Here is a 17,896-nt window from a genome sequence, read left to right on the forward strand (position 1 = left end):
TGTTTATGATACAAACGTATTAATCCATTTACGATAAAACAACATTCTTTTTCAATTTCAATTGTCACACGCGACTATAAACATTCTCCGAACCTTGAGAGTAATCGATTCGCAATGGAATGCGAGAGTCGTTTGTAATTTTGATCACGGAACGCACATCCGGTACTGGTGCCGTATTCGTGCGTGAAAGAAACGTCACGGAAATCCATCGCGTCTATCGAAACGCGATTTTCCTGAAGAAACCGTCGAAAACGTGTAACTCTCGAGGTGTAAGACATGATTGGAACTACGTGGACGTAAATTCTGACACGCGAAACAGGGATTACCAAGAATAATGCGATCTATATTGTGGAAGAAATTGAAAAAGGGCAAACGGCTCGGAAATACGTGGAAAAATTGCGCCGATCGGGCAGAGTTCACGCTGTACGATGAAAAATAAACCGTCTTCGAATAGTGGAACGGGGTAATCAATTTTCGTTTCAATTCTCGCGCCACTGTTCGAACAGGAATCGCGAAGACACTCGCAGACAACGGACTTCACCGTGACATGAAATCAACAGCGCGGAAAATCGCGGCTGCAAATTACGCAATCGATGTTCGCGAATGTCCGTCTTGTCAACCGATTGCCTCGTTATTTTTGCGGTCTTAATTGGGTAACGGAATACTCGGATAATTGTAAAATTTAATATTTATTTCGAACGACTCTCCGATGTTGTGATTTTTGCTAATTACCATAGCTTACCTTATAAACATTTGCTAATTGCGCGACATAATAAAGCTCGAATCTCCGGCGCGTAATGATAATTAATTAATATCATAACGTATCGGCTGATAGGAATACAATTTACATTCGAATGCATTCAAAAGCCATATCGTACGACGCGTTTGGACAATTTCAGCGAATGAATTATTTCAAGTGCAAATAAAAAAATGAGTAAATTTAAATATGGTAATTATCGTGCAAGAATGCTTTATTCGTAATCTATAACCATACTTTCTTTCTAATATCTTGAACCACTTTTTCCAATAATTATTTGTTACAAACTGATACCAGTAATCGATAATTCGAACGAAAAACATGCTACAAAATTCAAATTCAGGCCAGCACCGAGCAGTAGTCGAACGAGAAGAAAGCAAGAGAAGGTTATGATTGTTAAATTGCTAACGTTAACAACGTTATCGTTTAACCAAACAATTAAGGAGAGGAGAAAGACTGCATTCGCCCCAATTCTGATATAAAAGAGCATGTTTCAAACTCGACTCAGCTCGGCGAACGGTTAAATTAATTGAAACGAAGATAGAAAGTTCTGCGCTCCCGAGTCGACGGTTAGGTGGCGAAATCGATAAAAAGGCAATAGTAACGATCAGGTGCTTTTTCCATCGGACAGATATCGCAAGCTCGTCCATTCCGATAATAACGAGACGAGAGTGAAACTCGTTCTAGTGTGGAAAAAAAACGTCGAACCGTCAACCGAGGAGAGGCAATTATGTCCGTTCGAAGAGAGAGACAATAAATTCTAAACGGAGTTCCATCGAGGCTGGGACAAACGAGGAAGTATCAGGCTGGAAGAAAGAGCCCAGTCACGACTTTCATCGTGGCACGCGGAGATCCACCTTGCTCGACGCAGCGAACGTAAAAGCGACACAGCTTCGTTGTTCTTTACGCTCCTCCTTTTTCTTTCTATTTCCTTTTCGTCTCGCTATCGAGAACTCACCGTCCCTGATTGAGAGCCCCAGCTAACAACCCAACGATGCTAATTTATCGGATGCTGCCACGCTGCACGAGTCGCCCACGCCGATTGCCCAAAGTCAAATTAGTTGAACTCTGCCACGAAAAACGACCCCTTGGTACATGCGGTTTCCTAATAGCGCGTCGACTGCTAGACTAATAATCTTGGAAATTTCTTCGAAGCTTACGGGTTCTCCAAGTGAGACATATTATTGTTATGCAAATATATAAATTCCAGTCTATAAAGGTATAATGTACGACGCTAGAAAAAGTCAGATGAAGGAATCTTATGTATAGCAATAGTCTAATTGAAAAAAATCGTAACGCATGATTTCAATGCGTTGTTGCAGAGGTACGAACTATAGGTCCGCAGTCCTAAAAATAACAATCTAATCTAAATAAATTTTCTTTCAAGCAATATTGCTTATGCTGAATATCCAAGCATCCAGAGGCCACTGTACATCGACTTTCCACCTGGAAAAATTCCGAGACCACGTCAAGTGCTCAACAGACCCGCGTGCAAAATTTAAACGAGAACTCTCGATCTACCTAAGACAAATTCTCAAGGAACGTTCTATTTCTCGAACGGTCGAGAAGGTCCCCCTAAGAAACTCGTCGCTAATTTCTCGCGCGGCAATTGTCGTTAATCAGCAAGGTCAGGACTGTCGAAAAAGCCAGAGGAAGAATCAATTATGCGAGGGTGCACGCGAAGAGCCACTGGCCGTTAATTAGTACGACCGAGTAATGGCCGTTAATCGTATTTAATACGACGTAGAACGCCCCGGCAAGTTTGCGTGAGCAATTCGCCTCTCGTGTTTCGCCGTTATAAGAAGTCGTCTCGGGACTCGATCCCCGGGACAAGCATAAGCGTGTTTTTCGTGACAGGGTCGCGGTCATGCCGTGCACATATAAGTACACCCGGTATGTGGACGTGGGGCACGTGGACATATACGCGCGTACGCAGACGGCGAAGGGAGCAGCGTGCAGGCCGACTTACAGATCAGTGCACTGTTATACTCCACGGGACTAGACCTCTTGGGAATTGGAGTCGAGTAGGGCGCCCCCTCGTAGTATCAGTATCATTTTTTTTCCGACAGAAAATCGATCAACCGGATGCCGTTCCACGGCAAATCGCAAAATATGCCCGGCATAATTTAGAATCCCTACGTACGGGGAAGGATTGCCTTTCACGGATCGGGGCTGAAGTTTCCCTCGTTCCTTCACCCGTTCTATTTATTTCGATTGCTGGGGTAAACGTGGATGTACGAATGTCCCGGTCGATGCAATATTCATCGTCCCGACATGCGACACGTGGGACTTTTCACTTGACTTGTAATGTTTAATGCAAAATGCAAATACGTGTCCTGGCCCCAGCACGACGCGTTCCGAAATGAGCGACAAAATTGCGAATAATACGTCTCTGCATGGAAAAATAAAATCGTACACGTGGAATAAACTTCTTTTCTTGGACGATTAGACTTCAAGGAGAATCGATTTCGAAGCGATTCGCCTCTCGTGTTTTTCAAGGTTCACGTATGTGGCCAAAAGCGCGAAGAGGTTAAAATAGTTGTAAAATAAAGGTGCACGCATAGATAATAGAATCGTTAGAATGAACTTCTTGTTTAAGCGAAACGATAGTTCCATTGATAACCACAATCATAGCGAATAAAACAAAATCATTTTTCATTAGTTGGGACCATCGGAGCGGACACTATCGCGTTAACATTCTATTCCACCTGTCGCGACACGGAATATCTAACTTTCAAATAAATTGATCTGTTCATGTCATTTTTCAAATTTTTATTCGTAAATTTCACACAAAGTACAGTACATTCTTCTATATAAATGAACGTACGAAATTTTTTTAAATTATGTCAATTACTTTGGTTGCAAAAAAATCATGAAAGTTGTCTCGAAACTGGTAAAAATAAACGACCAACCCCTTATTTATGATTATGTAAAAGCAAACCTATCAGTTTGTTTCCGTCATGAAAATGGCGTAACCCCAGGACAATCCGAGCTGTACGGCGACCTTGCCAATCGTTGGCTGTGTTATATGGGATAGATTCGGAGCGGCTGGTGCGTATCGCCGACGCGGATAGATTCAATTGAAAGCTACGAGCGTAACGCGGGAACCGTCGAAGCGAGGGTCAGTCCATCAACGGGTAGCTGGTCGCAAGCTCCGAAGTTTTGCGAGAACAATAAGCGTCGACCTCGTTCCAGGAAAAAGGTATATTCCACGGGTGATAAGTGTTGCACGTGCGCAGATCTATCATACAGATTCAGAATGGACGGTGCCGCTTGGAAAACGTACTTTCCAGCATTACCGGGAGCCAGCTCGAGGCCGTCGCTCGTTTCTCTTGGGCTTACACGGTCTCGTACAAGAACCTCGTGAATTCAGAGGGAAACCCGTTGCTGCCCATAACTGTTACACGGTTTATGCTGACGTGCAACACGTGCGTGCCTCTGTTGCACACATTCCGCTCAGTGACGTTCGTAAAAGTCATCGCCAAGTCGCGCGTACAAGATTCCGACAAAGATACACGCGCGATTCAACTAAACAGATTTACGGGGGGACGCGTTTTTAATTCACGCCTGGAAGCCCCAGAGAAACTTCAATCGGATAGAATATATAACGGGTGGAGACAAGGTGATTAAATTTATTTGTATAAAAGTATTAATTTAAAGTATTTTGTTGAAGTAATAGATAAGGACAAATTTAATTATATATAGTGATTATAGTATTCCGAGAGAAGATTAAAATAAGAAAATAATTTGCTAGACACGTTCACTCGACTGAATAGCTATCCAAATGAATCTTTAAGCGATCATCGTGAGATATAATTTCGATCCACGATTGAAATTTCAATTTAATCCAAAATGTATTATAGACAAATCTTGATAATTTGATACGCTACATGTATCATGTATCTACATGTTTGAAGATTACCCAAACATAATTCCTGTAGATATGAATTTATTCCGGGAGTCAGAGAGACACTTGTAAAAAAAAAACGGCGTAAAAAAATTCATCAAACGGATATTTAAAAGATCTATACAGAATTCTAAATATTACCGCGATGAAAATAACCTTATCAAACACATCGATGTTATTCAATACTGAAATGCATTTTACTTCAAGAAAAAAAAAATCTAAAAATAAACGTATACATATACGCGACATTAATTTATTTCTTCTTTACCAATTACGATTTCTCGCGGAACACCTGTTCGCGTCGCGCGGAACACAGTTTGGAGAACGCAGCAATGAAACACACGTATACATACTACTATTTGCTTCCTGATCCTCCGTATGCGTAACGAACAAGTATCACTAAGTTAGAGATTAGTGACTCGTGGTATACGAAAATCCTTATCCCGTAACTATAGTAAGCCAACGTTCGCTCTGTATGATTTTTACCGGGACTTAGCTGCACGCATAGCGCTTCTGTGATATCGAGGGATTCAAGTTGCCACAAATTACCCGACATTCGCTAAATTTGAATACAGACGATCTTATCAAGAAGAACCCGAAGTTTCCCCGTTCCGAATCGGCTCACATTCGACGGAAAAACGACGCGTACGCTGGAAGAAGAAAGCGTCGAACGTGAATCGTATTTGCAATGCAGATTACGTAACCGATATTTATCTCGCGCGATACATTTTCGATACCGCGGCTGCGTAAAACAAACGCCGTTAAACTCGAACCAGCACCAGCTATCGTTAAAGTTATTTCGCTCCCTGCCCCCATATGCTCGACCAATTACGTATTTAATAGTCCAATTTATATTTTTCCCTCGTAATCCCGATGGGAAAACCGCGTTTCACGAGAATCGGACACGAATGCGTGCATAATTACTTATTTCTAATAGATAATATTTTAGCTTCGGCTTTAAAATGAAACGTGATTGTACTTTTTAACTTTGTTTTTGTATTTATAATACGTAATAATCCCTTGTATTGAAAGGTTCTCCCGTTAATAAATAAAAATATAATAATAAAATACAGAACGATGCTTAACAATGTTTTCATAGTATTCCCGTAATATAAACAAAAACGATTGAATTTCCTCGAAAGAATTTAATGCCACAAAACGCCCTCATCGATACCCTTTGCCAACGAAGTTATCCGATGCTGACGAGGAAATCGCGAGTCCTCCCTACCTCCCACGCGAATCGAAAAGATTTCCGAGGCGTCCATAAAATCAAGACGGTGTACCGTGCAAATCCCTGATCAAAAAGGAACTTGGCAAGCTGCCTATGTACGCGCTGCATCGTGCGCGGTTCTCATTCGCGATTGCATTCGCAACAGAGAAAACTGACTCGGTACGGTTGCAGAAACCATGGTATGTTTATAATTAACTTGAAATTCTTTCGCAGAATTCGCGATTTCGCGAGACCCGTAATTGAATCGTTCGAGGAAAAATCATTCACAGGCTGCTGGTGTTCGTTCTCGAGAAACACTAACCTTTCATGATTCGTGTACCTGTTATTTCTCCTTTCTCGAGATCAAGTGTACTTAGTTCGTCGTAAACTGTCCAAAGATAAAATTAGAGTACACGTAATTTCTGTTTCTCCTATCTCGAGAAATGTCACTTGAAAAACATAGTAATAACACGTATTTATAGTTTACCATAAACTCTCCAAAAATAAAATGGATGTGTAATTTTTATTTCTCCTACCTCGACAATATTATTTTTGAGGGCATGATAATAAAGTGGATTTAGTGCATCGTAAACTGTCTAAAAATAAAGTAGAGTATAGATAAATGACCGCATTGCTGTATAAATTTATTTATCTTTTTTTTTTGCTCTTCATGGAAAGATCGAAAGAGGTTTCGACAAACAAAGTCTGAAATCAAACGGACGAACGCGTGGAAGTGATTATTTGACGAAGAAGATACCCACCGTGTTAAATTGATATTACTGTCCAACTGTTCGGTAAATAATACGTGGAAGTTGTAAAAATTTTAAAGGTTTCACCGTGAAACGACCAGACTGACGGCTAACGGAGCTGCGTACAATGAATTCTATTGCGTAACCATCAGGAGGGAAAGTTGCGAGCGTGCGAGCGTTTGGTTCGCGTGCACTTTACGAGGTCCCTTTCCGTGACCATGTGCTCTTTAGGATCGGGTCAATATCCTTCCTTTCGTCTCTTTAACCACCCACAATTAACCCTCGACACTACGACAATTTTTCTAAACGTCAACCATCAGCAATTTCGAAGCAATTTTCCGATGCCTCTTCTGAAAATTAACTGTGTTTCTCTATACAAACGTGCAAGATTTACTTTTCATTTATCTAAATTTATGATATAAATATAGTAACGTACCAAATGTCTGTGCATCTGGACTATAGGATATGAGTAATTGAAATAGTTCATATACACTGTAAGGTACTCAGTTTTAAAATGCTTTATCTTATTCTCTTACATGGATCAACTTGAAGATACGTAGAATTGGAGAAACACGTGATTTAATTTAAAAAAACACACAGTGCACATTGCATTTGCAGAAAGAATAACGTCATTGCTAGCTCAGTCGCGATTTAAATATACGATCTTTCTTAATTTTTCATTAACTTGATAAAAAGATGAATATACAAACAGGAGAAGCGAGAAATAGTTCGATTTCGTGTTTCTTTAAATTGCGTGACTCGCGGCACAGTGAATAATACTTCTTCCTCGTATCGATCATTCGCGACATAAATTCATCTCATTAATGGCGTGAAACTAATGCATCTACTTTACATAAACGCCTGAACTCGCGACATTTATAATCCAGATGGATGCGTTACGTTCGTTTTGCTCTTTCTAATATACCGAAGCAAATGCCAAAGTTTTTGATACTTTATCACGCATAGAAAGTTTGACGACGATGCGATGACCCTAATCGTAGATACTTTGTATGCTTCCAAGGATGCTGAGCGTGACGAATCGGCCACGTGAGTAATATTAAAGGCTGGAGCGAATGCCCCCTGGATGGAATTCAGATTTAGTCATCGAAATTTCTTAGATGCGATATTTCACTATCGATTAGAAATTCGTATCAGACAAATCGATGACGTTACAATCGTGAAAACCCAATTTATAGAACGATGGAGCCATAAACCTCCCACGTAATAAATATGAATTGGAAATAGAATTAACAACCACACTCTTATTTTTTATTTTTATTTTTATCCAGAGATTCAGAAATGGAATAATATTGAAGATTTCCAATCTTCCAAACATGAAAACGCTCGCAGGTGCAGCTCCCTTCAGGAACGATGTCCCGTATAATAATACATAAGAAGGGGGACCATAATCCTCACGTTTTAATTACTGTGGGTCCGTCGAGACCACAGGTACCATGTCAAGGATAAGGAAAAGAAAGGGCCGAGAGCGTGGCAAGAGACCGCCTCGGTTGAACGTAATTTGAGGAGTTTAGGCAGCGGAGGAGGACCGAAAATAGGCACCGAAACCTGTTCCAGGGAGAACCTGTTGGTCGTCATAGACGTATACACATGTTCTACTCCCGTGGTTGGCGTGTGTGCGTTGCCGGGTGTGTGTGTGTGTACACGCAAACGGGGAACGCACCTGCCACGTAACTTTTCTTCACGGGGCGTTTCACCTTCTTCCCGCCGCGTCCAAATGACTCGCACGGGCACGACTTTGACCGCCTGCCTCTTTAAGGTAGTTTCGAGCCCTTCGACATGGGTCGACGGCAACCAGCGATGCCTTTGGCCCACGAAAGGGCCTTTGTTAGGTCGGAGAGCACGATCCGTCCAAGGGGAACCCGTGTCAACGACCCAAAGAGTAGGTCGCAATTGTGACGAAACGTTACGTGCCTTTACGCAAGCACCGTTCAATTCGTGTGCCATCGAACCGTCCAACACTTATGCAAATACGTCGCGACGCAAGAATACATAATCGTCGCGATAGGTGTGCGCGAACCGATCGAAGGGAACGTAACGTTACAACGGGAAACCATGTGAAAATGAGAATTATTATCTCTTTGTCGACCCGTGCCTCGCTCGCGAATGAAGTTACAAATAAAAGAAAAAGAAAATTCAAGCTGCGCAGACGAACGGTGTCAACAACATAGATAGTATCATATTAGAATGTATGTATACATCGTTACGACGAACTTCTTGTTTAAGTGAAACGATAGAACTAAAAATGGAGCACCGAAACGATAAGCTCGAAGACGCTTTAACGCCCGTGAGAAATATAAACAAGTTAGGTTCTAATTTTCATTATATTTAAACGTCTTTATTCCGCACACTTGATATGCACACGTACAATCCAGGGAAATTAAATTACCCGAGTGCGTAAGAGACGAGGGCGCGGCAAGAATGCTATTATGATATTAAAAACCTATCCTCGAATGCGTGCTTAGATGAAAGTAAAAAGTAAAGCTGAAGGCTAAGTTCTTCCAACGGGGAAGAACCATCTAGAATAAGTAACTGGTAATAGTCTGTGAGGTACGAGGCTCTTCGGTTATACTTTAAGAATAACGATGGAGGTTATTGCAAACCCGATAGTTAAACGGGGTAAGGCATTTAGCGGATCATCACGTTACGTATTGCAAGGATAAAACGTAAGCCCGCATTCCACGGTATACGAGTAAGAGATGAATCATTTTGCGTACATAGAACAACGGACTGCCGGTAAGCTCGTCGCTCACTGTCACTTTTTGCACTGTTTGTAATCATCATCGACACTAATTACAAAATTCTCCGTTGCGGCGCTACCTCTTATCTTCCGATGCAATCGTTTCAAGTCCGATCACCCGGTATCTGATGGGAACAGCGATTTCACGAATGAAAATTAATATGTAGTAATTAGTTTGCTCGATAGCGTACAACCTCGGTTAATTGCTACGAGAAGTAGTCACTCCTTATGGGAACAATGTAAAAATCAAGATTTATTGGACGAAGGTCTTCTGATCGAGAAAATTGTGTATTAAAAATCTAACATGATTACAATATGCATGTGATAAATATCAGAAGAATAATGCTGGTGAGAACAAAGTTTAGATTAGAATTATTTGAGAAAATAACGCGTAGAAATAACAACCTGTCGTTCAAATAGTAATTCGAACGATATTCTTCTGCGATTAACACCACCTGACCACTACTATATATAATATTCAACCAGAGACGTTGAAATCGTGTTACAAAATTATTTTCTCAAAAAGAAACGACAGAAAGGTTAACATGAAATTAAAGGAATTATTTTAATTACACTGAACGACTAATAACTGTTCCGAAGACCTTCGTCATAGACTCAAACGTCGACCAATTTTTGGAGTAACGCAGTTCGAGTATGAAACTGCTAACCAAGTCGTACTCACGCCTTTCCGTGCTGTTTAACTGAATAGAGAAAAGAAGAACGCTGAATGTTGAAATGCGTACAGCATATGCAAAACCACCCACCGACGCACGCTGTCTATGTATCAGAAATTTCACGTGTCGCAAGTCTACAAGCACGAACATGCGTTATAAGGAGCCTTTCTAGTTGCATCAGGAGTATAGCAATTAGATCGTCATTCTGTTACGAGTCGCATGACATAACCAACGTTCTTCTGAAACAAATTTGCCTGTCTAACGCGGCATACCGCTCGTATGATTGCGATCAATTAAATCAACGAGCTTCGAGCTGGTGGACGTCTTTTTATTATTTTCTTCGACGTATCGAAACTAGTATCACTTCTTCGAGACCTCAAAGAACACCGTTGCCATAAGTCTTTATCAACGTACCGATAGCGATAAAACTACGTTTTTGTTTTCCGTGATAGATAAGTTTTGACATTTATCTACGGCAGATTACGATCGAGAATGCTCTTTATTACCCTTCTACAGCATTAATCGCGATAAAGCATTACCAACATCGCGAACTCTGCAATATGTATTACAAACGGAAATTAAAATATAGAAAATCAAACACATACGCTACGAAAAAAACGAATTGCGTTAGCAATGAATTTTAAATAGAATTCTAAATAGGTAAAATTCTAGAATTTTCAATAAGTTTAGTCTACGATATTATTGCACGTCAGAGGAGGGGCGGATTCTGTAACAACTTGATAGAGTCTTAATCTCGAATTAATACTCCGGTGTTGAGAATTAAGATTTCGAATAAAACATGCCAAAAATCCGTGCTACCATTCGCTGCACCGCATTATTAAATATTAATATCCCTTTTTGCTGAATTCGGGCCGCGATTGTCTAGATAAAATCCCCTCCTTTTAACTCGGTAATTTTCGTAGAATAGCTCGGAGAATTGATGGGGGTCTCTGACCGACCGTAGGTCGTACATTAACCACCTCTGCTATTGGTATGCGTGGGTTGCGAAACTGGATTATCTAGACCCTGAAGCGATCTGCATATAGCTTGCGTATTCTGCGCAAAAGACAAATGCTCGAGACCTTATCCTTGGTCGGATGACTCGCGTCCATCGATCAACGTTGACTCACCGAATCTTTGGAATCAATATCCACTCGCGAAAGAGGATGTGGTCGCGCATCGTTCTTACTTCTTTGGCGGTGGCGAGGGAAAGCCACCGAACTGTGGTCGGAGTTTTCGTATTCGTTTTAACATAAATGTAGGGGATGATGCTCAAAAGTTCAGAAAGTAGCGAGAAGCAAAGATAATTTCTTGAAAATGTACAAATTTCAGTGTTCGGTTTTAAGAATTATTTGATCCTTGAATATGCTTGCCTTCTCGAAAAACTGGAAAGTTTAACTTCAATATGTGCGAAGCTATGAAAATGCAGTGGATCCTGTGTAAATAGGTCGCCAAGTAACTGGGTAAATTATTGATTTCGATAAAAGTTTAATGAACACAGTATTTATAAAAATATTCATGAAACTCTGTATATTTGAGTTAAGAATTTCTTATAACGAAGCGACTTAATACTATCCAGCAATATATACAATGTAAGTGTTGAAATGACGTCAAAGACGGCTCTCGATAGCATTCTTGAAGATTTGCTTTGTCGCAACATCAAACGTGTAGAAAAGACTATGCCTTTGGCGGGAATTAATCGATGCAACTATGAAATTAAACTGTTGCCTTCGTTAAATCGTGCAGAGGCATTTGTCAACGAACACTGTAACATTTATTTTCATGAAATGTGTAAAGCTGTTTATATTTATACGTATCTAAACAATTTTAAACTTGTAAAAATGTTTAAAATCCTTAGATCGTATTTCCGATTCCCGAAGAATACCCGAATCAAAAATCGAAACGTCGAAGTATCATTCGTCTATTTTAAAACTGTCCTCGATAGTCCAAATAAAAACGTTTTATTACACTTTGCCGATGATAAGAAATGCAACAAGAAAATTGCAAATAAATATCGAGTAGCAGAATGCCCGTCGATAAATAAAAGTAACTAATATTTGTAGCCTGAGAGAATTTGATCAAATAAACGTTTTCGAAATCAACGAGAACTCTTTTCGGATTATTTATTTCTAGAGATAATAATTAATCGAACTGCAACGTCCAGTAATAACTCAATTAATATTTAATTCTGTAAATTAATAATCCGTAGAGGACTCTCATCGAGACTGGGTATATTTAATAAAACAAATCCTCGGAGTCTAAAGGGACGAAAACTATGTCCGCGATAAATGATACTCGTCGATATAATCGTCATGACCCGAAACAAGCTACAATATTGCTTACAATTTCCATCGTTCAGCCCAACTCCTATCTTTAGCTATTTCGATTGCGTCATTAGCATCGACCTTTCTTTACAGCTCAAGGTAAGCACGAGTAAAGTACGAGTCGCATAGAGCGAAAGGCATTTCGTGTAAATGTGACCTTAAACTTTCCGTGTACGTTAGGCGTTTCCCTCAGATATACGGCACGTGGGCACGATTGTAATTTCCTGGGACAATAATTTTCACCTTGACTCTTCGCGTTTCCCTCTTGCGCCGCGCGTCAGGTGCTTCATTTTTCTTTTTAAACGTTTTTCCGACGCGAAAATTGGCACGGAACAACCCTTTAAAAATCGCTTGATTCCCTGCGCGCGAATACCCGCTTCGTCGCGCGAAACTTTCGTCGACCGTTTTCCCTCTCTCGCTGATAATGAAGTTTATCGAGAGTCATTATGATATAACGGAGCACTAATGAGTACACGAATTTCACCGTGCACGGTGCTTTTATTACGTTATATTGACCAACATTTAATTACAACTTCTTCGAGTTTATCGATACACGGTACTAGAGCGGAAGCAGAGTGCGAAACACAGTTACGCAAAAGTTCGCCGAGGTAACTAAAAACAGTAACGGAGACAAATACGGCATGATACTTTCCGACACCCTGCTTTGTTACTGTTTTATTTGAAGAAGATGATTGTTGATGAATCAATATTTGCGCGAATATATTAATCAAATCGTATATGATTATGATATTCTAACGTGTGATTAGTACACGTACAAGTACACGACGAATGGATTGGATTTAGTTTAATTTGTTCTACATTAGAGAAGATATTTAACCCTTTGCACTTCCAGAATTTTGTTTATATATTTTCTCGAAAGTGCTCGATTTCCCACAAACATTTATAAGTGTACGTAATTTAGGTGTCGTTAATTTATTTCGTTGGTTCAGTTCGTATTACCACAAATGAAATTGAAATTGAGTTGTAATGTATGAGATATATGCATATACATTATAAAAAATATATATTTCTTTCGAAACACGATCAGGACCTAAAACACGTTTAACAGTAAAAAGAGAAATGATTTCGAAGTTCGTCTCGATTAGCTACGTACTCTCCATCCTTACAGATCCGAAGATAGATGAAATGGAGTAGAGGATTGCTAGCATTGATCGATTACTTTGACTGCGTCGATGTAATGGGAATGATTGCTCGAATCAAACAAAAAGAAACTCGGAAGAGAACTCGAAGCCAATAAGCGCCGACTATTTCAGTCATACTGCTGCGACGTATAACAAAAGCCAGTGGCTGCTCGATGCCGAAGCATTATGTATTCATAACTTAGATCGATAAATACCAAACGCTTGCCCCGTTTCATACCTACTTCTAGGGAAAGTAATCGTTTCGTTTTACTTTGTAGCGAGCGCGTCGGTACGGTGAGAAAAATAATACAACGTTGGAAAAGAGGGAGGACGTCTGTTTTGCATGGTAATCGAATTCAAACAGGATACTACCCAGCCACTGCAAAATTTATAAACCATCAACACAGAAAATATTCTGACCCTGAATGCTATTCCCAAAGTAGGGTAACAAACTTTCCCTAGGCGACAAAGTTTCTATGTGAAAATGTATCAAGGCATTATTTGCGAAATCTCGACAGGATAGAATTCTCGATGAGCTACTTAGAAACAGAGATGTATAAAACTCCTCGCTCGATAAATATTTCGAATAACGAATGAAGAACGAACTAAAAAACTAATGAAAATTCGTATTAATATTACTAATGTAACTACTAATGAAAAAATTACAAATAGCGGTAAAAGAGAAGCAACAAATTATAACACCGTACTATTGTTGCACGTTATACGGATGGATGGTGTAAACGTAAAATTAATTAATTAATTAAAAATAATTTTTTAAATTTAATTTGGATATAGATAAAATCTACGGGTCGTGTTTCGTTACTAATTTGAGATTTGGAACACAAACGAATACAAAACACCGAATGCTATAATGATAATGGCAATAAAAAAAACTCCAAGTAGATGAAATTGTAATTATCAAAATGGGAGAAAGACATCACGTTATCTCAAATGCAGAGTGGAACATCGAGATGATAAATTTCCCATTATCGCGACATAATTCACACGGGACGTTTCCCAGAGTACGCGCTCGATAACTTTTTCGAATCTCCAATTTCCAAATAATATCTGTTTGGGAAAGTAATCCTAGAGATAAGCTATCAGCCGCGAATGTGTCAAAGTTACGAGAAAGACAAGGCGCCGCTTATACGCATTCGAAGAAAACTGTTTCCACGAATAACCGTAACCATGTCCGACTTTCCGAACCATTCGAGGAATAATTTGTAATAATTTTTGGAGAGCGATGTAATCCTATCGACGATTTCTCAATCGAAAAATAAAATAAGTTCCCACGAGGAATAAAGTTGTCGTTGAATCGCTCGACTGAAGAATCTTTAACCCAATTTCTACTCTAATTCAGATCGATGTACGAAGCGCGCATCGTATCAAGAAATACTTATGGTAGAATTGGAACAAGAAGCCGAACAAGAATAATCTGAAATCGATACTAGAATACCGAAACTAGAACAATAATTTGTGGAGCATGAAAATAACAAAATATTCAGTTCGAGAGATCGTGGAGGATTTTTAATTTAGCTGTAGATAAAATCTATTGGTCACGTTTTGTTACTGATTTGAAATTCGTAACGCAAACAAAAGTATTTTTCAAGCTCAGCTCGTTAGAACATTTTTGGTAAAATTGGCTGAATTCAATCACTGCAGTAGTTCAGCGATAAAAAATTTGTTTATTTTTGTATCGAACTTTACGAGAGGAGTCGAACGACACCCGTGTTGCATTCGTCAAAAAATTGTTCGAAATAAATATTTGCTTGGAATGTTATTTTCTTTCGCTGTTAATTTTTTTCCTTTTCCACTGTAGTCAAAATGGTTAAAATTATACACACTCAGAATTCACGAATCATCCACATTTTAAAAATCATCAATATGTATAATTTTCTGCGAATTTTATACAACGACATCGAACATTTTGAAAAATATTTAAAAACTTTATTGCAACTCCAAATGCAATATAAATTTAAAAACTATTACATTCTCGAAACGTTACAGAAAGATTTCCGCACCAAAAATAAAAGAAAGTGTTATTATTGTGCTCCAGAACATTTCATTGCAAATTATCACGCGCTCCCGGTCGAAATAACAAGAAAATTATTCTTCTTAAATATTTTCCAAATGTCAAATCATTTTTAAACTATTACGTTATTTTCGTAAATCGATCGATAATTCGATACGCACGAAAATGCAAACGAATCTTTCTCCCGGTGGCTGTTTAATCATTTCGGAGTTAGGAGGTTAACGCGACCATGATCCCGGGTACACAACGCTTGACCTTAACAATGATCCTACGAATTACCGCGTCTCGCGCGACGAGAAACAGAGGAACACGCGTAAAGGTTACTGTTGCAGTTTCCCACCAATAAATTCACCGCACCGAGACAGCTGTAATTCGTTTGATCGTCTCCGCGACGAAACTTTATTCGCAGTCTGGCACCAGTCTGTCTCGCTGACTAATCGGCCACGATTTCCACAAGGACTGGCCATGTCCCACGATCAGTCAAATCGTAGTTAGCGATATCCGTATCTACGTATCGATCAGTCATAATTTTCCCCTCCGGCTACGTGTTTCGGCAAATAGAAACTGGAACGATACCAGATTTCGTGAACCGCGCACGAGTTACAGCCTTGCGTTTGATTACGTACAATGTGTGTTGCTAAACACAGTATGTTTTTTAAATGTCCGATTTCCGCCGTTTAAACGCAATGTTAACCTTCAGATAGCGGACGAGGTCACTCGTGATCAGAGATGGTCAATATCCTCAATTAGATAACAATATCGAACAGTCGGAAAAAAGAAAGAAATATAACCTGATACTCGTTCAATGGGAATAGAAATTTTAATTAGGGAGCATAAATTTGAACAATCAATTTAGATAGTGAAATTCGTATTAATATTACTAATGTAACTCGTTTATTTGGTAATATTTGTCTTAAATTAACCAGGTTTAATGTTGTTTAGATCACAAACATCAATTTATTATTAAAATATATATATATATATATATCGGATCTAACAATCAGGTTACTCCCTACAGGTCATCTTAATATTGTTAATGCGAGTCATTTAATTATTATATTTCTGGTTAAATTGGCTAGGTTTAACTTTATTTAGACCCCATACTCGAATTTATTATTAGGCCGAGTATTTTCAAAACACTTTCCTTGTTCAATCAACAAACTTAAGACAAGTTCTCTGTAAGTTTTTCACATCACAGTTTTCACACATACACTTGTTCCATCATCGTTGACATAGTTATCTAATAAATAGAATAAAGATTCTTCATTTCCACTGTAAATATATTTCTTAAGTCACAGGTATAATTGCAGAAATAACAGAATAAAAGATTTGCTCCAACGCCAATATACCTCATTGATTATTTCTTTCGAATCCACATAAATCAATTCCATCGCAAACATAACGAAATGTCTTAACGAAAAATCACACTGAACACGTTCGTAAGGTAAAGAGTAATTTTATTCGAAAGGAAAGCACGCGGCTGATATTGTAATTGCCGCGAAAAAAGTCAGATCCGTATCGAAAACGGTCTCGTGGGCTCGAAATGATCGAGACGAGAATTCAAACAGTTCGATAAGTCGATCGATCGCATCGACGCCGTGATCGCGACGTCTGTCGGCGCGAGAAAATATCACACGTCTGTATACCTCTAATCTCAACTCCGACAAATTGCTCCGAATCGATAGATAAATGAAAATTAAAGTACAGATGTTACTTCTGTCGCACCTTTAACTGACGTAGAACACAAGATGCCGATGAGGCAGACCCAGGCGATCGTCATCTTGAAGTGGCTCGTAGATTTCATGCACATCACAACAAAAAAACGCACTGTCTTAACTTCCTTATTTGGCGAAGAAACTGCCGGCGTCGATCGCGCGTTCCAAACGGACGGAGCACAAAACTCGACGATGAAACTGTCGCGAGTGGCGATTCAACGTGAAACACGAGGACAAAACGAGGTAGGAACGAGAGACGTGCGACGTCAATTCGAATACAAGTGTCCCGACTCGACACAAGTGCCAACCAGATAGCTCGGCGCGCGAAGACCGTCTGCCGCGCGCTTTGCTTTCGGACCGCTTCGTGAGACATCGGCACGAGCCGAGATCGTCCGAACGCTCCGATCCCCCGATAGCGTCGTTTGATAGCCGTTGTACCTACTTTCGCGCCTAACGTACAAGTATGTAAAATACACGGACTTTACCGTACGCTTACTATTTACAAGTAATTTTAATATTCCGACACTTCCCTAGTTTACTTTGTCTGAGAAGGATAGTAGAATCAAAGCAAATATCATAATTAGACTGTGGATCTTTATGCATTTATAGGAAATTTGAATGTCCAAGA

The 17,896-nt window shown here is 39.5% G+C and overlaps 1 protein-coding gene across 3 annotated transcripts in view; it reads right to left on the minus strand.

Annotated features, from left to right (window-relative positions):
- LOC128872538 (fasciclin-3) overlaps positions 1-17,601 on the minus strand; it is a 431,525-nt gene extending 413,924 nt beyond the window's left edge. For all 3 annotated transcript variants that reach the window (XM_054115343.1, XM_054115342.1, XM_054115345.1), the window contains exon 1: positions 17,279-17,601. In XM_054115343.1, the coding sequence (XP_053971318.1) occupies positions 17,279-17,363 (85 nt within the window). In that variant the 5' untranslated portion in view covers positions 17,364-17,601. The remainder of the gene's footprint in view (positions 1-17,278) is intronic.
- Between the last annotated feature and the right edge of the window lie 295 nt (positions 17,602-17,896).

The sequence above is a fragment of the Hylaeus volcanicus genome, chromosome 2, assembly GCF_026283585.1.
Source record: "Hylaeus volcanicus isolate JK05 chromosome 2, UHH_iyHylVolc1.0_haploid, whole genome shotgun sequence".
Lineage (NCBI taxonomy): Eukaryota > Metazoa > Arthropoda > Insecta > Hymenoptera > Colletidae > Hylaeus > Hylaeus volcanicus.